General features: G+C 38.1%; 3 protein-coding genes across 3 annotated transcripts; all 3 read left to right on the top strand.

The window, feature by feature from the left end:
* The first annotated feature begins 833 nt into the window (after positions 1-833).
* LOC113361737 (glucomannan 4-beta-mannosyltransferase 1-like) lies at positions 834-3,758 on the top strand. The gene is made up of 9 exons (XM_026604872.1): positions 834-1,070; positions 1,659-1,757; positions 1,848-2,100; positions 2,309-2,419; positions 2,547-2,683; positions 2,782-2,895; positions 2,991-3,190; positions 3,284-3,514; positions 3,599-3,758. The coding sequence occupies exons 1-9, from the start codon at positions 834-836 to the stop codon at positions 3,756-3,758; spliced, it is 1,542 nt and encodes a 513-aa protein (XP_026460657.1).
* A 9,804-nt stretch (positions 3,759-13,562) lies between these two features.
* Positions 13,563-18,990, top strand: LOC113357764 (protein SCAR2-like). The gene is made up of 9 exons (XM_026601218.1): positions 13,563-13,932; positions 14,638-14,801; positions 14,888-15,011; positions 15,099-15,219; positions 15,454-15,515; positions 15,610-18,016; positions 18,122-18,208; positions 18,309-18,413; positions 18,507-18,990. The coding sequence occupies exons 1-9, from the start codon at positions 13,772-13,774 to the stop codon at positions 18,558-18,560; spliced, it is 3,285 nt and encodes a 1,094-aa protein (XP_026457003.1). The 5' UTR covers positions 13,563-13,771; the 3' UTR covers positions 18,561-18,990.
* Positions 18,991-20,546: 1,556 nt separating this feature from the next.
* Positions 20,547-22,790, top strand: LOC113360176 (subtilisin-like protease SBT1.4). The gene has a single exon (XM_026603713.1). The coding sequence runs from the start codon at positions 20,547-20,549 to the stop codon at positions 22,788-22,790; it is 2,244 nt and encodes a 747-aa protein (XP_026459498.1).
* Positions 22,791-23,068: the final 278 nt, after the last annotated feature.

The raw sequence follows: 23,068 nt of genomic DNA, 5'->3' as shown, positions 1-23,068 counted from the left end.
TCTTACTAGCAGCGTGTCGTTCATGAATCTATACAACTAAGATTTGTCAATATTTGTCGATGAATGAGATGTCATGAAATAGTAATTATGAAACGAATAACTTGATCACATTAAACACATTTCTCCTACACGTGTATAACTGCTTTGAATCTTTGACACACAAGTGTGTGATTCATGTAAACATAAATCTGTAATTCTCATCACTTAGTCAACTTCATAATTCATCAAGATCCATATTGGTTCTGCATGTTTATGCAGTATGTAGTCAAATACAGGACAATCCATATATAGACTTCACAATTGTACAAGTATAACTTAATTATAAGAGAAGGATGGAATAGGCAGAGTAAGAAAGTTATATTACAGATTTACAGTCCAAATATGGACTAACACACAGTTTTAATGGTGAAGATATTTATCGCAAAGTCGGCAAGAAAACTGCAGAAATACAGCTATCAAAAGTTATACGTTGCAATGGATTTACCTGCATGTGAACCGGGTGTCTGTTCTTCTTTAAAGCCTTCTTTAAACGGCTTTCTCATCGTACTACATTCTTACACCTAGCTATAGCTAGCTCTCTCAAACAAGCTAACAATGTCTTCATCCTCTGAATCCTCTCATCCATATATCTCTACCTTATTTAACTTGAATCTGTATCCCAGACATTAATTACATTTATTACAACCACCCACTGAACTTGATCACTTCACGTTCCAGGCCCCTTTCTCTAAAACTCAGTAACCATGCAAAATCTAAATCTAGGTATAGGTCATGATCCAGGTCTGGGAGCTAATTATGATGGTGTTACGGATGCATTTCGAATAACATGGCAAATGATTAAAAACCCACTGATTGTATATATTCTTAACGCTGCTATAATAGTATGTGCTGCTATGTCTGTTATGCTTTTCGCGGAAAGAGTTTATATGGCAATAGTCATATTATGTGTTAAAGCTCTAGGGAAGAAAAGATATACAAAGTATAAACTGGACGCCCTGAAAGAAGATTTGGAAAGTAACAACAAATATCCTATGGTGCTAGTACAGATACCCATGTACAATGAGAAGGAGGTACATATGTGATGAACATATATAGTCTTACTGTGATTTACGGAATACGGAAGCTTTTCTGGGCACTTGCTTTCACTTTGATGTTACCTTCTATGTCTAGTATTTTTAGGTTTCGAGTTAATTATAAGTCTTTTTCAGCTTTAGAAGTTAAGAGCAATCAAACTTGATTGGAACATTGAAGTTTAGATATATAGTTAGAGTTAAAATTTAAGTTCTTTTGGACTCAAGCATCCTGATTTCAGGGTTCAGGGTTGAGGGTCAAAGACCGACAACACAGAAAAACCATTTTAGCAAACCAGCGATGAATTGTCACCACCATCAAGTAAAGACAAAATTTATTTCTTTTCTTGTTGTGTCATAACCCAAGCTTGTCTTTTTGTCAACTAAGTGCGCGTAATAGGCTAGGAAAAGATATTATAGAGAGGCTAGGCTATTGTGAAAAGGTTCATGAACCTGCAATAGGCATTTTGTGCGTGTACTCTCTAGCTTTATGCTAATTGCTAGTAGACGTGTTATTCTTTTTTTGATGAGAATATATGTGTTATTCTGTTCATATTCACTTCTTAGTTCCAAATATATGTATTGCAGGTCTATAAACTTTCAATTGGTGCTGCATGTGGACTTTCGTGGCACCCTGATAGGATCATAATACAAGTTCTCGATGACTCAACTAATGCTGTTTTACGGGTAATCTTATAATGCCTTCAAATGCAAAAAAAAAAAGGTTTTGATTCATAGTACTAACAAGTGACCGTTACTAACAAATATGGTTTACAGGAAATGGTAGCTTTGGAATGCCAAAGATGGATAGCAAAAGGTGTGAATGTTAAGTATGAAAATCGAGATAACCGAAACGGTTACAAAGCTGGTGCTCTTCGAGAGGGTCTGGAAAAGGAATACGTTAAAGATTGCGAGTTTGTTGTAATATTTGATGCCGATTTTCAGCCAGAAGCTGACTATTTATGGAGAACCATTCCATATCTTCTAGAAAATCCTGAACTTGCCTTAGTTCAAGCTAGATGGAAGTTTGGTAAAAATTAACTTCACCCAAACAACGTTGCTGAAATTATGTTTAGTTTTTGATTAATATTTTTTTTTTTTTTTTTTTGAAAAAGATAAGATGGAATTAGAAAAGAAAGTGCCAAGACAGCACCCTCGAAAGATACATGAGAAAAAAAGAACTTACAACTGACTATTCTCTAATGTTGACACAAGCTTAATGTTGTAATTGTGTGCAGTGAATGCGGACGAGTGTTTGATGACTCGGCTACAAGAAATGTCACTAGATTATCACTTCAGTGTGGAACAAGAAGTCGGTTCTTCTACGTGTTCATTTTTCGGATTTAATGGTATGTCATGGATCAGTTACACGTTGATCACATTTATCCCTTTGAACTCGGACAAAAACAATGCCACTTGCAGTTAATACGAGTTAAAAGCAAAGAGTTAACAGTATTTGATTGCATATTTTGGCAGGAACAGCAGGGGTTTGGAGACTAAAGGCCGTAAACGATGCCGGTGGGTGGAAAGATCGAACAACAGTAGAAGACATGGATCTTGCAGTTAGAGCTAGTCTTAAGGGTTGGAAATTTGTTTTTGTTGGTGATTTATCCGTGAGTGTATTACTCTTAGTTTCAATTTCCAGTTGTGAATTCTGATTTTCTATTCTTTGTTCTCCACAAATCAAACGTACTTGTTGCATTGGCTCTAGGTGAAAAACGAGTTGCCAAGCACATTCAAAGCATATCGATTTCAACAACATCGATGGTCATGCGGTCCTGCTAATCTATTCAAGAAAATGTCTAAAGAGATAATACTTTCCGAGGCAAGGAACTCTACTAAAAGTTACACGATTAACTTCAATTGCATTACGAATTAGTATTATACGCGAATAACTTTTTCTTTTTTGGATTTGTGCAGAAGGTCTCAATTTGGAAGAAATTTCATGTTATCTACTGTTTTTTCTTTGTAAGGAAAATAGTAGCTCACTGGGTAACATTTTTCTTCTACTGCGTAATCATCCCGTTAAGTGTTATGGTTCCTGAAGTTCATCTTCCCAAGCCAATTGCTATTTATATTCCAGCAACAATTACAATCCTCAATGCAATTTGTACTCCGAGGTAAGAACTCCGAACACAGCAACATTCCATAAAATCCGAACACAAAAATGTATATTAATGTAACTGAGTTTTCGTCTCTTGTTGTTTTAACAGATCTCTTCATTTGGTTATATTTTGGATCCTATTTGAAAATGTAATGTCTCTTCACCGGACTAAAGCTGCCATAATCGGACTACTCGAGGCTAATCGTGTGAATGAATGGGTTGTTACTGAGAAACTTGGGAACACATTGAAACAAAGTAACGGTAAACCACGAAGAAAACGATGTGGTTTATGCGGTCTAGAAAGTCGACATTTTTCCTACACAAATCGTATAGGTGAAAGGTAGAGTGCAACATGCATAACTTCATAAGTCGCTATTTCGGTTATGGTATTGGTCCTAAATTATTTTTGGCTTGCTCAAAACAGGATTCACTTACTGGAGCTACTAATGGGAGTGTTTCTATTCTACACTGCTATATATGACTTCATCAATGGTCATGATCATTTCTACCTATATCTTTTCTTTCAAGCTGGAGCATTCTTCGTAATGGGCTTTGGATATGTTGGGACATTTGTGCCGAATTAAGAGAAATTGCGCACCAAGTATATGCATGTATTTACTTTGTTGTAAACTGCAATCTAAGTGTAAATGAACATTGCAAAAACTGTTTTTCCATTTTGTTTGTGTGATCAATTCCCACGTAGTTAATGATGTTCGTGTAATATAAGGTTGATTAATTTCCTAAAATGGGAATTTCGGTTTTAATGAAGTTTTTTCTACGGTGTACATCTAGAAAAACCAGAACTCATCTTCAATACCTAAAGAGTGTTATAAGAATATTAAATGTTCATTATCTGTGCCGGTATAATCATGTCCCATTGCCACATCACAACATGTTAAAATTGGGTATAACGTAAGAACTTTAGGTGTTGTGATATGTCAAACTAAAAGACCTTCACTTTTTTTCCCAATTTCATGTAACCACCAAAAGTTTTACTTCCAATGCATTGGACTCAACAGAATTGACACGTCTCAACACGCAAAGAAAGCACAACAAGGTAACTCATATGTTTGTGAGGAGATATAGTCCTGGAATTGCTTAATGAACCGTTTTATTTATACTCCTTCCGTTTCAAAGAGATAAGCTGGAGTAATTTGTACATAAAACCGGCCTATCTTTTTGAAACAGATAAAATATGTTTTTACAAGTAAAATGTCTTATGGTAATTTTTTACACAACACACCAGAAGGACAACTCATGCACACCAATGGTATAGCCAGAGCTTTATTTTCCTCATTTTTCTTTCCTTCTCAACTTTGTTGCATGTCCTGGTTAGGTTTACTTTTAGGTACTGCAGTAACTTTAGTTGGGACAGTTGTTGGAATCAGAGTGTGAACCTCTTTCCCCATTGACTCTCAATTAACTTTTTTTGTTTTGGTCCACCATGGATAAAGGGGTCTTCATCGTGTATGTACCTCATGGATGATGATATGATTTGCGCAACTGCAGGAAGATGAAAGCTGATCTTAAATCTCCCAAGAGGTACATGTACAACACAATCCAATAACAGAATATGTCTCCTAGCTACATTTTGATTCTTGCAGAAAGAGAGTAGAAGTGTACTAGCTAGTGGTTATCAGACTCAGCCAAAATATTGGAAGCAACATAATTGCAAGTGAGTGACGTAGCCAGGAGTTACTGCAGTGGGGGCAAACTTTCAGAGATGAAGTATTTCAGTCTTCGGATTCGCTGTGAAGTCCGATCTAGTCTTCATATATTCATTGTCAAGTCTATGATCGGTCCCCAAGAGCGTTAAATGCGAATTGATTGGGTCTAACAAAATACACGAGAACTCAAGTATTGATGGTTTGACACGAACAATGTGGAAACCGATTGATTTTTACTTTCCTATAAATCCTTTACTTGCTCATCGGTAGTGATGTGACGTATTGGTAACTTTTTATTTTGATGTATATCCATATTTAGGCCTACAGATTTTTCGTTTATATTTGGCTGCCCACTCAGGAAGTGCTCACTTCCACCACAACTCTCAGGAGAAATGATGAATACACCAACTTGAACATGATTTTTGGTTTGAGGATGGAGAGTAGTATAGTATTAAGGAAAGAAGAAAAGGGATCAATGAGAAAGCTTTAAGCTAAAGATACCATGATTATGTCTCTCACTATCTCTAGTATATACAGATACACTGTGCAACCCCGTGATGAGATGTAATTACTTGGTGTGGGTCGATAAGGTGATTATCACCTGTTCACAATATGAATACTTAATTAATTTGATTAACTACTAGGTACTGTTACATTACATGGAGACCTTGTTTCGAGTATATGACGCGTGTTAGTGATTAAATAACTACATAGACAAGCAATATCTGAAAAAGCTGATCACTTGATTTGTTTATTAGGTGTTGTTTACTGCTATAAATCATTGATTTATTAGAGGATAGTTAGTTGCTTGGAATAATTTTGTTTCTTTTTCTAATAAACACGATCATTTTATATGATTAATTAGTTAGTAGTTATACCATCCATTCCCTGACAATGTCAACCCCCATATCCATCCTTTTGGCAGCAGGTAACTTACGAATTAGTTTTTTTAACTATAAATTCGACGTATACGTAGAAGTTAGTTAGTGTAAGAATCCTATGAAGATCAACAGGTTTGAATATTCTTCTTCCGGCTTTAACTGGCTATTTTCTGTAAAAATAATTTGAGGCACATGACAAGATGATTTTTACTATTTTACAGCCATTAGTACCGATCATTTCACTCTAAAACCAAATTTGCAAAAAGTTGGAATCCGCTTTTGGAGCAGTAATGGGGAACTGGTCACGTCTACAAATTATGGTCCGTGATTTTAATATTTTTGGTGGATGTGGATCCCAAGTCACTTATTTTTTCCAAAGTCAAACCGGCCATAGCTTTAGTTTCTTTGCCAGGCCGTCAATCACTCAAAGTGCACCTATCTTGACCACCCAATTTTATTAGCCGTAGGTATTGTTATGAACCTCTGAGTCCTCGCAACTAAGTACGTGGATTAGACATAAACCCACTCCTCCGTGTTTATGTTCCTGTGTATTGTATCAACAAACACGATTTTGTTATCTCGTGCATCCATGCACAAGATAACATCCAATCATTGCATTGGGAAGGTGCAAAAAAAAATAAGAGAGATGTGTTATCTTGCATTGGAGATTGCAAAACTGCACTCTCAATAAATCCACATTTGGTAAATCTGTGTTAATTTGCAATCTCCAATGCAAGTTTACACCATCTTTCTTATTATTTTATTTATTTTTGCACCTTTCCAGTGCAATGATTGGGTGTTATCTTATGCATTCACAAAAATGATTCACGGGCAGCCAAAAAAACAAGAACCGCCAAACAAAAAATTGAGCAAAAAGGTTTCATTAAAGCTGGTTCACGTGCTGTCATCCGCGAGGCCCACCGGAACCACACCAAAAATTATGAATGTGCGGTTTTTTTGGTTGTTTTTTTTGGGAGTATGCCTAGAATCATCCTTGTATCAAAGGCTTATAACATGCCTGGATGACACAAGTGAGAATGGAAAAGAAAAAAGTTTACTTCCCCCATTTTCTTTTATTCTTTTGCAAATTTGGAAATTTACTGAGAAGACTTAAATTAAAAGAGTTAATAGCATCCAGAACAAGATTAGTGGAGCTATCTATTATGGAGATAGGTGTATTTTCGCTCTTATCATTAAATTTATCTGCTTAAAGTTTGTGCATAACCGATTCACGGAACGGTCACACTGTAACAAACACTTTATAAAATGGTCATAGAAAAATTAGGATGAGAGTTAGGTGGCAACTCACAATTAAATAAGCCAATTAAATTACCTATTTGTTCCTCCAAATGAAATTTTGAGTTTTGTCTTCATTAAGGTTGTTGGAGGTGGTGCTATTTAGTAGTGGTGGTGCCACCTATTTATGCAACATTTAGGATTGTTATGTTGCATTCACGATCGTTACATGGCATTCATCCAAAGGGAAACAATAATCAATTACAAAGTATGATCATTGCGTAGAGCAAATTAAAAAGTATGATCAATTTACAAACACAAATTCAATATTATGACCATTTTGTTATCATGCAAAAAAGAGGAACAAAATTTTAATTAAGATTACAGGCTCCTTCAAAAGAAAATCCCAAGAAATTTTGGCAAAAGGTTACAATCTTCTTTTGCCTTCTCTTTCTTCACCAAGTGATGACGGCATTCTTCCCGTTCAGATATTTTTATCAAATTGTTGCAGTCTTCTTTAACACTAAAGTTGTTCATCCGCCTTTCATCTACTTGTCGGCATGTTAGTTCTGGTAGTCCTAAAGCTTCTTCTTTTTCTATAGTTGTTGATGTGGAAGGTCTATTGTGCCTCTTTCAAAGTTTCCAACATCATCTCTGAGATTTAGAGCAAAATCTGAACTGATCTTAGGGGTTCCTATGTCATGATGTTCTAGCTTCTCCAGAAGCAAAAGTCAATCTCAGAAGTAAGAAGCAAAAATATTGGTCCACTAAAAGTTTACATTTCTACCTTTACAAGTCAGCTTTAAATTTTGTTCTCAGCCAAATTTCTAACTTTTTGTTTCGGGAACATGCTTCAAAAGTTAACATTTATATCCAAACATGCTTCAAAAGTTATTACCTTTTGAACTTATTTCACGAAACTTAATTTATTTATTTTTTGCTTCTAAAGATTATCTCAAACTAACTTCTAACTAGTGAATTCTAAAGATTTATGTGTTTCGCAATATTTTTCAGTTCAGTAGAGTGAAAAAATGCGAAAAATTGCTTTAGGGCTCACGATTTTCAAGCCTTAAGAACCTACCCCTATTTAGAGGTGTAAAACGTGCTTCACGTGTCATGTACCGTGATGGGTTGTGCCAATAATTTAAACGTGTTGTGTCGTGATGTGCTTTACGAGTCAAAAGCTAGGCACAACACAGCCCACGAGCACAACACACAAATAAACGTGTTGTGACGTGCTGTGTCGTGCTGGAATACGTGTTATAAAAAATTAGAGATCACTTAATGGTATACATTAAGTCGGACATTATCACGATATCTAAATAGACAGTATATAATTTGAAATTATTTCAAAGTTTATTTCAAGTAAAATTAACAAGTTTATTCAATATAAAAAATATCGCACCAAATATAAAATTGGATCATTGTCATGTGAATTAATGTTCTAGTCAAGTATAGGTAATGACATTATAACAACGATATTGAAATATATTTTCCAAATATTTAGGTATTATATGTGTTGTTATAAAATAAGCTAGCATAGTGACTCTTTTGTGAAATATAAACAAAATGTAATGTATTATACCTTGTTATATTGTGTATTTGTGCATGCTATGACGTGCTTTGTTAACGTGATGTGCTGGGCTGGGCCATGTGCTTATCCGTACCGCGTGTTGTGCTGTGCTACTGTGATGATTAGGCTAACCCAGTACAACCCACGAAACTAACGTGTTGGGTCGTGCTGGGCTAAATCACATGCCGGGCTAGGCTGTGCTCCGATTTTAGCGTGTTATGCTGGGATGTGCTCGTGCTGGCACAGTCCAGTTTACACCTCTACCCCTATTGATCCCAATAATGGTGGGGATTGACCAGTTTTTGGACCATCCCCTTGGTCCACCCTAAGATCGATTGTTTTTTTACAATCAAATTTCACATTCGTTTATAGGCATTTTATTTGCATAATGTTTTTTGTCGTCTCTCATTTTCTTCCCTAAGTTGAGAGCAATGTAGTTAATATCGGATATCGGTTTATCTCGGCCGGGACCGATACACTGGTACGATTTTATAACGGGGATATTATCGGTTATAATATCGGTTCCAAATTTAGATACTATAGTTTTTTAGCAAACATTTTCTTCACACATTTTATGTTAAGATATTGTAGATGGGGAAAAACAATTTGCTGGTTTTTATGGAATTGGGGAGACGACCGTGCGGAGACTCCTTGAACTGAGCAAATGCTCAACCTCACATAGATGCACTGCAAGAAGGGAGTGATTTAAGTTCGAGAGATCAATTTGTAGGACTCCGGCCTAAACCAAGACAATGGCCATTCCAGAGTCAATTCGGTCACAAAAGAGGATGGGCTGGTCTGTAGGAGGGAAGCTGAGAAATGTGTGAGATCAATGGTGATCGAGATTGTTAGGTGTGTTTTTTATTCTGCGTAAGAAAGTTCTGAATGATTGAATTTTACTCAATTGAGAGTGATTGCTCAGACGATGAGTTCGTGTAGACGAAGGATTGTCTGTATGAACTTGTCGATAAATTCCTGTCTGTTTCAATCAGGATTCAGAGACTTTTTATATTGCTGAATTGAAAACACCATGACCCCATGAAGTGTGACAGTTACGGGAGTCAAAGAGTGGGGAAGTGGAAAATCGTGTTGAAACCAGTTGCTCATCGTGCGGAGACTTGGTTAACTTTCCACCCACTACTTTGCTAACTCCTCCAACTAATTGCACGACTTGCTCACGTTCTCATTGTGTGTATGAACACACGTGCCATAGACCACCATACCAAAACCCTAGTTAATATCCCCCCATGTGACATGATTGACATCTCGTGAACGTGGAGTCTGCAAGACAGACATGTATTTAGTTAGTCAGTTGCTGACTTTATGGGACGATGAGTCCTTGTATTGCTGAGTTGAACATAATTTGCAAATGTTCTGAGACTCATGAATTGAACATGTCTGCTGAGACAAAAAATATCATTGTCGAATAAATGTTGATAAACTGAGAAAATTGTGCTGCTGAATCGTTGAATATTGATAGTTGAACCAATATTCCTTAGTCTGAGCAAATATTGCTAGTCTGGGCAAATATTGCTAGTCTGAGTAAATATTGCTCATCTGAGCAAATGTTGTTCATCTGATGAATTGTTGAATATTGATAGTTGAACCAATATTTTTAACGTGAACAGATATTGTTCATTTGAGCGAATGTTGCTCGTTTGAGCAAATGCTGCTCGCATGAGCAAATGTTGCTCATTTAATGAATTATTGAATATTGACAGTTGAACCAATATTCTTTTGTGTGAGTAGATATTGTTCATTTGAGCGAATGTTGCTCGTTTGAGCAAATGCTGCTCGGATGAGCAAATGTTGCTCATTTAATGAATTATTGAATATTGAGAGTTGAACCAATATTCTTTGGTGTGAGCAAATGTTGCTCGTTTGAGAAATCATTGGTAACAGGACCAAGATAAATATTTAAAATACTGGCAGTTGAGCCAAGTATAATTAATTAGGGTGTTGATCACGGGATCAACATAAAAATATTATCGTTTGATTCTGGAATTATGAACCTTGGATTCAAAACCCTAATTATGATCAACTGCTGAATTGATGATAAATTGATAATTTATTGAAAATCATTCATGACATGAAGAAGAGACCAACTACATGGGATGATGAACCGACCATGTAGAGCCCAGATGCTCAAGTGAGCGAAATACCCAAGTCCCTGGAAGACCCATTGGTGAAAAGATGATTAAATGCTGGTTTAATCATTTATTAAAATAGTGCTCGTGTGAGCATCAGGTAGTAGAACCTGATTATGGAGAGATGAGGGACCGACCAAGGGGTCATGGGACCGGCCCTTGGTGGTCGTGGGACGAGCTGATGGTCGTGTGAGCAAGGTCTAAGTTGTTTGAGAAGAGTTTGGACCCAGTATGAGCAGTTGAGCAAATTAGGTCAAGATTGTTAAAACACGTGGGACCGGCTTTTTGCAAGCCTCAGGGCCGACCTTGATCGGTCAAGGAGACATGCCCGTGTCACCATAATGTCCGCGTCTCAGTCCTGAGAGTTTTGATATTTTCTGGCGTGCGTTTGAGCAACATTTTGAGAAAATACGAAGAAATCAGGGCTTTTTGCTGAAACTAGGAAAACTTCATGAGATGAAGGAGCAAATAATAAAATAATGAAGGAACCATGAAGTGTGGGACCGGATATGGCCAAGACATGTCCGGCTGGCCAAAGAGCCCGGTCCCAAGGCACTTTTCCTAATTTATAATATTTTTCATGATTTTAGAGAAATATCATAAAATCCAAAAGTTTGTTGAAACCAAGGAATTTGTTGAGATCATGGAGTTTCCATGAGATGAGGGAAACATAAAAAATAATAATAATAAAATAAAGGACGTGTTGGACAGGCTAAGGCATGGCCGGCCGGATGGGGCCCGGTCCCACAGGTTTCCCTAATTTTATATTATATTTATGACTTGAGGGAGATTTCATGAATTCAAGGAGTTTGCTAAAACTAGGGAGTTTCCTTGAAGTGAAGAAGTTTCCATGAGATGAGGAAACAAATAATATTAAAATAATAAGATATGGGCGTCTGGGACCGGCCAAGGCTAAGGCATGGCCGGCCGGCCAATGAGCCCGGGTCCCGTGCATGTTCTCCCTAATTTTACATAATTTTCATGAATTTAGGGAAATATCATGAAATCAGGGGATTTTCATGGGATGAGGGAAATAATAAAATAATAAGGAGTCATGAGGTGCGGGACTGGAAACGGCTAAGGCATGACCGACCGGCTAATGGGCTCGGTCCCGCAACACCTTTCCTAAATTTTATTATTTCTTTGATACGAGGAAACACTATGAGACTGGCGAATTTCCTTAAGACGAAGGAGATTTGTTCAAATGAAGAGATTTTCATGAGATCAGGGAAAAATAATAAAATATGATAAAATATAAAATTGGGCGTGGGACTGGCCACGACACGATCGGCCGGCCGGTGGGCCCAGTCCCCCAGCGCCTCGATTAATATTTTATTATTTATTATTTTCTTCCTATTTTGCATAGGTTCATCGTTCCTTCGTGTTTTGGAATGATCGTTTGTGCATTCAGGTGCTCATTTGTGCATTATTGCTGAGTACACTTGCACCATTTTGGTCGGGGCTTACTCGAGAGCTGCTCAGATGCCCACACATTGAATATTTATCACTAACCCGTGGAAATCTGCTGGGAAGAAGCACAAGTTGAAGTGATGAAATATTACGAAGAATCGTAGAATATTGTTGAATATTCAGTTAATGATTATAGATAATTAACTGCTGTCTAGGAGCATTAATTATCTGAGAATTGAGAAACATGAGCTTGTTGAAACGTCATATTTCCTGTATATAGTCAGGGAAAACCTTGTTGCATCCTGAAGACGTTATTGCTCTATACTAGCAGGCATGCTGTCTAGGAGCCGTCCAATCTTTCGATTCTATATAGAAATAATTACCGATATTGCTCAGTATTCATGAGATGTGCCGTTGCCTCAGCTGAGAGACTACACATCTACATATACTCTGAGAGACAGCCTTCTCAGTAAGAGATTTTATGGCACGAGCTTTCAAGCTTTGGACGAGAGACATGAGCCTCAACAGTCATCTGATTGCTGAATCAGGAGCATTACGATTATGGTTTTACGATTTTAACCCTTGTTGAAAATCCACCATCTACAGATATAATAGATACCATCAATTTTATCAAAAACACAAAAGAGTAACTTCAACAACTTTAAAGTTCACTACCTAAAATGATAATAAACAAGTTCAAACTAGAGACATGAGAGTAACTTCAACAACTTTAAAATTTACTACCTAAAGCGTTAATTAAACAAGGATTTATCCTTTCCTGTCTTTCAAAAACCTAGAATACCCTTACTCTTTACCTAAAACGACTAATTTAACCCATACCAGATTTCTGTAAAAATATCATATCGGCCGATATTATCAGTAAAATATCGTATCGCCGATATACTGTTTATCGTATCGCTCCATAGCGATATCCGATATTGACTACATAGGTTGAGAGGCAGACCAGCTTGAATTCAACACCCAGCCCAACTGGCTTTTAAGCGGAGGTTGAGCAAATTTTACCATATTTCAGCTATTTTTACTCATTTTGCACCCTGAAATGTACCCATTGATAACTTTCTCACCCATTCCGCAAAACCTGGCTCCCCCTCTCAAAATAGCACATAGCGCAGTCGTACGCGGATGACACTGGTCAAAATTAGTACTTTTGTTGACTCATTTGGCAAAACCTGACTCCGTCGTCGCCTGAGGCTCCCTCTGAAAATAGGCAGCACATACAATAGTGCAGTCACGCGCGGATGACACTGGTCAAAATTAGTAGTTATGGTTGGTGATCACAGAACGGTATTTCTAAGTCTACTGGATGAGTTAACTCGGCCGAGTTTTATCTTGTTTATTTTTTTACAGATAAGGAGATAATCAAAAAATCACAGAAAGAAAAAGTAAAGAAGAAGACTACTTTTATTGATGGTGATGATGATTATTAAATTTACAATAATACCCAACAAACATCTCTCCTTCTTTCTTCTCTCTGATAGTACTGCTACTGCATATTCACATTATTCAATTATTAAAAAAAATTCTTTCTTTTCTCTTGGAGAAGAGCAGCTTTAATGGCAGCAGCACAGAAATAACAAGAAGAAAACAACAAATTCGTCCTTTTTCTGGGTTTAAGAATCAAAGGGTTTTTGGGATTTATTGGTACACAAGAGGAAGAAAAAAATGCCATTGACAAGATATGAGATAAGGAATGAATACGCATTAGCTGATCCACAGCTTTATAAACAACCTCCTAATCTTAAAGATGATCCTGAAGCGCTGCTTGAAGCTGTGGCCATGTCCGGTTTTGTTGGTCTTCTTCGTCAACTCGGTGACCTTGCTGAGTTAGTACTTCTCTTCCCCCTAATTCTCTTAAAATTTTCATTGCCCCATAGTCTTAAATTCTGCCCATGTCTGTTTTGATTTCTCAATTTTGCCCATGTTTTGTCAATTGGAGCTTAGAACAATAAATTGTGCCCAAAATCGGAGATTTTGAGACACGGGGTTTCTCAATGTTGTTTTTTTTTGGAGAAATTTTTGAAATTTAATGGGAGTTTTGAGTTTTATCAGTGCTTTTGGATGAACGGATGGTGTTTATATGTTGAGTCATTCATGGATTCTTAGCTAAATTGATGGGCGGCGGCCCTTTATTCTTTTGGTTCTGAATTTCTGCAATGTTGTAGAATTTTAGTGTATTATCAGCTGCAAATTTTGAATGAGGAAGCCTTGAATTATGAGGGTTACAGGGCATCAATCTAAATGACATGCTGTAGTGCGTGGCGTAACGCAATTTGCTGTAATGAAATCTTAGATAAATCGATATGCAGTTGTCATTCCTTGTCTCAGTTGTGAATTTGTTCAATTGTGTAGCATTTTAGTTTTGTTATCAACTGCAAATTTTGAATGAGGAACCATTGATTTAGAGGGTTGCGGGGCGTTAATTGGATGATGTTGTAGTGTTTGGCGTTGAGCAATTTGCTGTACTGTAATTTTTGGAAATTGTATTCAGATGAATTGCCTGCTGATGAGTATGTTTTGTTGATATATAGGTTTGCGTCGGAGATATTCCATGACCTCCATGAAGAAGTGATGACAACTTCAGCTAGAGGTCACGGACTAATGACTCGTCTCCAGCAGATTGAGGCAGATGTCCCGTTAGTTGAGAGAGGATTGCTTTCACAGACTAGTTTCTCTCAATTCCTTCATAATGGAGGTCAGTTTGTGTTGCTTATTCAAGGTTTCTCGCCTTTTGGTTATGTCTTACTAGTTGATGTTCTTATGAGGCTATTTTGCTTACAGGTGTTGACTGGCATACAAATTTCAGAATCGACCAGAATCAGATTACTCGGGGAGATTTGCCTCGATTTATTATGGATTCTTATGAAGAATGTCGAGGCCCACCTCGGTTATTTCTGCTTGACAAGTATGGTTATCTGATTAGTTGTAGACTAGTGAAATAGATGCACGTCTGAATAAACTCTTACCAGGTTTCATGTTATGTCCCTCGCAGGTTTGATACAGCGGGTGCTGGAGCTTGTTTAAAGAGATATTCTGATCCTTCATTTTACAAATCCTTTTCTGAAACAACACAAATAGAAGGTCAGAGCGAAAAGAGAGCCCGTAAATTTAAGGTAAGTCACTGCACACGGCATAGTGTAAAATAACTAATTGAACAGTATCATGTCAGATTCTTTCATTTGGTTGGTATTACAAAACTGAGCTGTTCTGCATTAGGGATACAATGTTCTGTTGTTGGTAGTTGTCGATTTGAGTTATAAGAAAACATTAAGATGAGAACCATATGCATTATCTTTTTACATAATAACAATGTCTTGGAACCTACGTTCATCTTGTTTACTTGGCAGAGGAAATCCGCATATCGGAAATATGGAGAAACTCTGGGATCGACCCCAACATCACATCCCAAGTGAGGCCCAAATTGATTGCTATGTTTTCTTTGTTTGTATGTAACTTTGTTGTTGAGTCCTAAGTTTAATCGGCTAACATTGACACTCTTGCAGATTGCATGAGTTGTTGTCAGAGGATAAAATCCAGACTCAGAATGGTCGTCCACCCATTCATCATGTGAGATTGAAAAAGAGGACATCAAGTTCCTCCCTTCTTAATTCCCCAACTGGGAAAAGCTACATGGAGAAATATCTGGTTTCTGTTTCACCCTTAAGCAATCCTCCTTATGAAAGTCCTCTGCGGTTAGAGATGGAACCCAGTAATTCGTCTGGCCTGATTCAGGAAATACACGAGGTTCATGTAAGTAGTAGCCCTGTGAACAAATCAAGGAAGAGAGAGATAAGTTCAGCTCCTTCTCCTAGTAAACAGGGCATGGTTCGTAAACAATCTTTGGATGATTTAAATGTAAACATTGTTGAGAAAGAAGTTTTGAAGTTGTCGGAATCAACTCCAGACGTTAAATTAGAGAATATACCATCCACACGTGGTATGGCAGAGGATGGAAAGGAAGTAGTTGGGGACAATAAGGACAGGAAAACGGAAACAAGTTCAGATGGGTATCGGTCTGACGACATAAATGAGGTGGAAAATTACGTCGATGCCTCTCCTACAATGGAACGAGAAGCTGAAACAGAAGTTGATGAAAGATGCAAGGGTGATATAAATGTTTTCATGGATGAGAGAAAAGGCGGGGATTCTAACAAGCATGAAGAAAGGGAGAAGCTTGAAGCTCAGTGTTCGGCTTCAATGTCAGCTGGAAATTCTTATCCTTCAGATGATGACAATAATTCACTCATTGAAGGTAGATTCAGTTTATCTTACTCCAGTCCTCCAAGCAAATTGTCTAAAACTACCCCAGCGAATGGTGATGCAGCAGCCGAAGTACATAGTTTCACAGATAGAGTAGTTGACAGCGGCAGTTATATCTTGGACCATGATACTGATAAGAAAAACAAATCTCAGGTAGTGGTTCCACCAAAAGATATTGAAGATAGTGCCACTGAAAATTTGTCAAATGGAGGGCTTGAGATAGCAGAAGTTCAGTATTCAGACACAGCAGCACTGCCTGATGCTAGCACGGATGATCAACCGGTTGGTGTGAAGCCTGGTTGCGTAGTCATGGAAGCAGAGAATGGTATTTCATTGACTACAGAAAATAAGCCTGCTGCACTGGGGTTACCATTAGTTGGCATTGATTGTCCTGAAGTAGAAAATAATCCTGTAGTACTGCCTAACGGATCAGCTAGTGACTTGGTCGAAGATAAAACTCCAGCGGATTGGGTTCTTTTTAACTCTTTCAGTAAGAAGGAAGTTGCTGGTGCCCCTCTTGACTTCTTCTCTAGAACCGCCAAATCTGATACTTCAGAGTCAGCATCAACGGAGGAGGCTTACTCACATTTCACTCACTTAGGCAGTAAAGCCATTTATGAGGTTGTTAATGGCACATGCCATGGTGCACTTGGGTCTCCATCTGAGGGTACACTGAAGTTGCAAAATGGAAGTAATAGCAATGGTGATCTATGCCTAGATAAGCCAGAAACTAATGAATTCTCAACTGAGACGCGTCAAATTGGGAAAGAATCAGCAGTTGACCCTACAAGTTTCAACCTTGAGTCACATGAGCCTTCTGGTTCTGAGTTATTAGATAATGTTGATGATTCACTCTGCTCTGCACGAGGAGAAAACCATTTGAATCTCAGTGATGACACAAATGATCTCCTAACATTGAGGTTAAGTGATCGAGAATCAGAGTCAAAACAGCCTCCTCTGGAACATCTTTCTAACAGTACTGAAGGGACCATGCCATCAGGTAGCCGTTCGCCCCCAGAATCTGGATCCCATTCTGAGAATGGATTTGAAGACAGCACTGATCAAGTCTCTGAAGTAACTCATCATCAACCATTGGGTAATGCAAAACCTGTAAATCCATCTGCATCCTTCCCACTGGCAGACAATGAAAAGCCGCCACAAGATCCCCTGAACTTGAAAGAAGAAACAGTGCAGACCTGTATTGACCCATCTACTACACAACCAGCCACAGCAACTGAGATGATTCAACAAGATTTCCCAACTCCAGAGGCAAACACACTCTTGCATTTACCTGCCCAAGAAGGTGAGAACTTTCAGCAAGATTCCGTTTCAGGGACAGAAACAGAGCCCATGTCAAAGTCACTCAAGCCTTTCCGGTATGCTTCCCTACCTTCAGAAACAGAAGCGATAGACCCTCAACATTTACAAGCAGCGGCACTAACTAGAGAAGATGACATACCTTTCGTGGGACAACGGGTGCAGCCTCATAATTCACTCACTACACCAAATCATGGGTCGGAACATGGTCTTGTAAATCTAGAGGAAGAATTGATGGATTTTGAAGATGGAATTCGCAGAACCAAGATACCCCGTGGTCCCCGCCCACCCGACGCTCTCATCGAAGCTGTTGCTTCTCATGACAAAAGCAGGGTAGGATGATTGCTTAGCCTGTACAGTTTCTAAGCTTGTAAATTTCTGAAATGGCTATAATTTGATTTGAGTTTAATGGTTTTAACCTATTGATTTGTTCTACAGTTGAGAAAGGTAACAGAACGAGCTCTCTCTCAGCTTCAACCAAAGGAGGATGAAAGGAATTCATTGCTAGAGCAGATAAGAAACAGGGTTGGACTTGAATCTCTTTTGTATCTGATTACTGTTTATCTTTTTCGAAACCACCTATTGTGTTTTGGCCCTTACATAAATTTCTTCTTGATTCTATCAGTCGTTCAGCCTGAAACCAGCTGCTGTTACAAGACCTAGTGTTCAGGGTCCCAGAACCAACCTGAAACTTGTTGCCATTCTGGAAAAAGCAAATGCCATTCGCCAGGTTGGTATTCAACTAGTACGTTGTATTTCTCTTATCCTTTCCTTCTATAAGTAATGTTTCTTGAAAAACTTGGATTATTGATTTCTCAACCAGGCATTAGCTGGAAGTGACGACGATGATGACGAGGATGGTTGGAGTGATTCTTGAACACTAACTTGTTGTTCAGACCTTTCCTTCGAGCAGTGATCATACCAGATAACAAACTGATTTATCAGTCTTTCTCGTTATCTCTTCAAGCATACACGACTGGGATGACCGAATGTATTCATGGAACACTCCCCCAAGTCTCAATCCTGCTAGGCTATATGCATCCCATCAAATGTACAGAATAGATGCTCATATTTTGTGTTCTATTCGATTGTAGTTAGTATTTTTTTACCCACAGCAATTCGCTTGTGGGATAAAATGACTATGGATGCATAACATTGTGCACTAGTTCCATACCATACCATATATCATATAATACCATACTACACCATATGTAGAAAGCATTGTAATTAGTTAGTATATGAAAACATCTCCACTGTAAAACAATTTTTCAACTAAGTGTTGCAAAGTTATGATACTAAATTTATCAGATTTGAGTCACATACTTCATCGTGCCTATATGAAAAACAAATTCCTTTGTTCCTAGGACTTTGTAACTAGGCAGATCATAACTTAGCGCAACGGTAGAAAATTGAGCTCTGGAATGTAAAGTTACTGTTCGTTTCCCTGACGTTACATTAAGTACAAATATGAAGAAAAAAATTCAGTGATCCTATTGAGATTTCAGCACCTACTGACTGACTACTGTCAAGGAGTTAGATCAGGTGGGTGTGCAGTTGCTCACCAAGCGCAGCTAACGCTCAAGCCCAATTTGAGCTATTTTAGCCAATTTGTAGTTATTTTTGCTAGATTTACAACCTCTTAAATATGTCCTCATTGGTGACTTGCAATCCCATTTCTCAAAACTTGGCTCCTACTATAATATTAGACGTCCCTTTTTCAGAGATCGATTGTTAACAAATGGTTAGTAAATTTCAGAAAAATCATGAAGGTTTAGTTATTGAGGATGTGGAGAAGTCTCCTATTTGATTGTAACCGGTGATTTGATATTTTTTCAAGCCTGGTTTTAATGCGTTGTCTTGATAGTACAGAAGTTGTTTCTTCTCTTGTTGATCTTCTCCTGAACTTCGAACTTGTTTTCTTTTGTGTTCTTTGGGATTTTGCTCGCTTTTGCAAAAACTTATTTTTGCCGATCAAAAAAAGAAAAACCCTCTCCCAGTGGGAAAGAAATAAATCAAACACTTTCGTACATTGGTCTAAGTCACCTATATGGCTATCGCAAATTGTTGAGACAAACTGTTAGCCTTTTCTTTGGCATTCATTTATGAAAAGTACAAACAAAACGTACGTATATAATGAAAGAAAAATGCAGAAATAACAGTCATACCATGTGAAGAATCAGCAAAACCCGACTCTTAATGTTTTAGTAAGTTTTAGCATTTCTTACAGTATTTGAATGTGAACCACAGTTTTGTCTTCTTGTTTTAGTTTTCCCATGCATTTTTATTGGACAAATGTGTATAAACATATTCATACCTTGAGAAATGGAAACAAAAAAAAACAAACATTTTCATGATAATCTCAGATCACTACGCACTGAGCTAAAAGCACAGTGTAAGTTTCTGCCATAAAAGCTTAAAGTAGGCGTAGCACACCGATATTTTATATAGCTAAAGTAGACAAAACGTACCCTAGGAAACAACGTTATATAACATGTGCATCAGCATCTTTGCATGTCTTGTTAATGTAGTATATGCTCGGATATGAATCTCACTGCGTACTTGTTTTGTTTTACATTTACCGATATTCTTGGACATATGTGTAGATCCCATTTAGGCATTTACAGATAAGATGCAACTCAGATTTAGTTTATCAAACAAGACAACTACAAGTCGAGGATGCTAGGACTGTATCGATTTGTCCAAAAACGTGACTTATGTCAATATCAATTTGTGTAGTTCATGAGGGGCATGCATGATTCCAGGATCATGTCCAAGCTTCCACATGGTGTATAAAATTTGATGTGTACATGTATTTACATGTGTAGCAACAAGAACAAGCAATCATCAACTACTCAAAACAAAAATGTGGAGAATGAAAACTTCATTATTTTGGAGAGTTTCGGTATTATTGGTGTTCACTGCACTGATCATCCCATCCTATTCTCAGGATCAACTCTCTGATCATGATCATGAACAGCTAAAGACTTTCATAGTGTTTGTTTCTAAATCGGACAACCCTTCGGTTTTTAGCTCTCATCTCGATTGGTATAGTGCAACTCTCGAATCTCTCTCACCTTCACCAATATCATCAGTATCTTCAGATCATTATGAATCTCCTTCTCGAGAAATCATGTACAGTTACGACCACGTAGCTCATGGTTTCGCAGCCAGACTAACACCTTCTCAAGCATCTCATCTCGAAAGCTTACCAGGCATACTCTCCGTCATCCCTGACAGTTTTGTCGAACCACATACTACTCACTCTCCTCAGTTCCTTGGGCTGAATGACGGTTATGGTCTTTTACCTAATTCAAGTTACGGAGAGGACGTCATTATCGGTGTTTTCGACGGTGGTATCTGGCCGGAACATCAAAGTTTTAATGACTTTGGTTTAACTCCTGTTCCAAAACGATGGAAAGGTACTTGCCAGACAGGGCCTGACTTCCCTTCATGTAACAGGAAGTTAATCGGTGCTCAAGCTTTTTACAAAGGAATTGAAGCACATCTCGGTCATAGATTTGATGCGGACGGTAGTAAAGATTCAAGATCTCCGAGGGATACTAGCGGACATGGTACACATTGTGCAGCTACTGCCGCTGGATCTCCAGTCATGAACGCCGGGTTTCATAACTATTCCGTTGGAGAAGCCAAAGGTGTTGCAACTAAAGCTAGAATTGCTGCTTACAAGGTCATGTGGAAGGGTGGAGGTGTTACTTCTGATTCTCTAGCTGGTTATGAGCAAGCTGTAAAAGATGGAGTTGATGTGATGTCTATATCATTAGGTGATGGCTATGGTACTCCATACCACCGAAGTCCAATAGCCATTGGAACTTTTGGTTCAATGGAGAAGGGAATTGTGGTTTCTCTTGCCGCTGGAAATAATGGAGCTAAAGGTCCGAAAATAGTTGGTAATTCCGCACCGTGGATGTTGACGGTCGGAGGATCAACTATTGACAGGGAATCTCGTGCCGATGTGATTTTAGGCGATGGCCAAATTATCCCAGGTGTTTCATTGTATTATGGATATCCAATACCATACAATACTACTTACTTAGAGATTGTTTACATTCAAAAAAGTGACGGTTCTTCTAACAAATGCTTACCAGGATCCTTAAGTGCTACTCAAGTTGCTGGAAAAATTGTAGTTTGTAATGCTGATCTTAAAAATCCTGCAGTGAAAAAAGCCAGCGTTGTCAGGGAAGCTAGGGGTGTTGGAATGATTCATGTCCAAACGATCGACCAGTTCGAAGCATTGGGGGCGAGAAACTATCCGATTCCAGCAACTGAAGTCACCAAAAGTTTTGGCTTGAGGATTATTACATATATTACTAGTAACAGGAAATATGATAATAAACCAACAGCTAAAATCATGTTCCGAGGAACTGTAACTGGATCTTTTTCTTTGTCGCCCGCTCCTAAAGTTGCCACCTTCTCTAGCACAGGTCCGAATCCGCTAATCCCGGAGATTCTCAAACCAGATGTTATTGCACCTGGGGTAAATATCTTGGCTGCTCGGTCCGGTTCTGATGCTGAATTTGTAATGATGAGTGGTACTTCCATGGCATGCCCTCATGTTAGCGGATTGGCTGCACTGCTTCGAAATGCATTTCCCAAGTGGTCTCCTGCTGCTATCAAATCCGCTCTAATGACAACTGCTTATACTGTTTACAGTTCAGGTAAGTATATTACTGTTATTAATAAGACTGCTGGTGTCAATGGAAAAATTTCAACACCATTCCAACATGGGTCTGTACATGTCGATCCAAACAAAGCTCTAAATCCAGGTTTGGTGTACGATATTACTCCTAGTGATTATGAAGCTTTTCTTTGCACGATTGGGCACAACAAAAGACAGATTAAACATTTTGTCAAGGATAGAGAGGTTGATTGTGATTTCGTCAGGTTATCTACCGTAGGTGATCTAAACTATCCTTCATTTTCTGTTGTTTTTGAATCTGCTGAAAAATCTCAAACGATGAAGTATAAGAGAGTGGTTACGAATGTTGGAATTTCAGCAGATGCAATTTACAAACTGAAAATTAGATCACAAACACCGTATGTTAAGATCAGTGTTTCGCCAACTAACTCGTGTTCAGTAAGGGTATAACGAGTTTGCCTTATGAAATCACATTCGAGTCAAGACCGGCGCCAAGAGATGTAAATGAGGCACTTGGGTCGATTGAATGGTATGATGGCGTGCATGTTGTACGGAGTCCCATTGCTTTTGTATGGGGTAGTAGTAGTACTACAAGCTTCGTTTCTTCTGTTTAAGTTCACATGCTCTATCTGGTTGCTGTTGTCTTCCGAGCTTTTACTGGTTCACTTGGTAGTCTTTTTTTCCCACCCTCCAATATGGTCTTTGTATTAATTATCTGCTAAACATCA

This window comes from Papaver somniferum, chromosome 3, assembly GCF_003573695.1.
Source record: "Papaver somniferum cultivar HN1 chromosome 3, ASM357369v1, whole genome shotgun sequence".
In the NCBI taxonomy this organism is placed as follows: domain Eukaryota; kingdom Viridiplantae; phylum Streptophyta; class Magnoliopsida; order Ranunculales; family Papaveraceae; genus Papaver; species Papaver somniferum.
This window is presented reverse-complemented; position numbering and strand designations above follow the sequence as displayed.

What these genes read in the sequence shown, in the direction of transcription:
- LOC113361737 (XM_026604872.1), top strand. Translation starts at nt 834, where the DNA reads ATGATTAAAAACCCACTGATTGTATATATTCTTAACGCTGCTATAATA. An exon ending in TTCATTTTTCGGATTTAATG is followed by an intron (nt 2,420 to 2,546) that starts GTATGTCATGGA and finishes ATATTTTGGCAG; the next exon opens with GAACAGCAGGGGTTTGGAGA. An exon ending in AAGAGATAATACTTTCCGAG is followed by an intron (nt 2,896 to 2,990) that starts GCAAGGAACTCT and finishes GGATTTGTGCAG; the next exon opens with AAGGTCTCAATTTGGAAGAA.
- LOC113357764 (XM_026601218.1), top strand. Translation starts at nt 13,772, where the DNA reads ATGCCATTGACAAGATATGAGATAAGGAATGAATACGCATTAGCTGAT. An exon ending in ACCCCAACATCACATCCCAA is followed by an intron (nt 15,516 to 15,609) that starts GTGAGGCCCAAA and finishes ACACTCTTGCAG; the next exon opens with ATTGCATGAGTTGTTGTCAG. An exon ending in AAGCAAATGCCATTCGCCAG is followed by an intron (nt 18,414 to 18,506) that starts GTTGGTATTCAA and finishes TTTCTCAACCAG; the next exon opens with GCATTAGCTGGAAGTGACGA.
- LOC113360176 (XM_026603713.1), top strand. Translation starts at nt 20,547, where the DNA reads ATGTGGAGAATGAAAACTTCATTATTTTGGAGAGTTTCGGTATTATTG.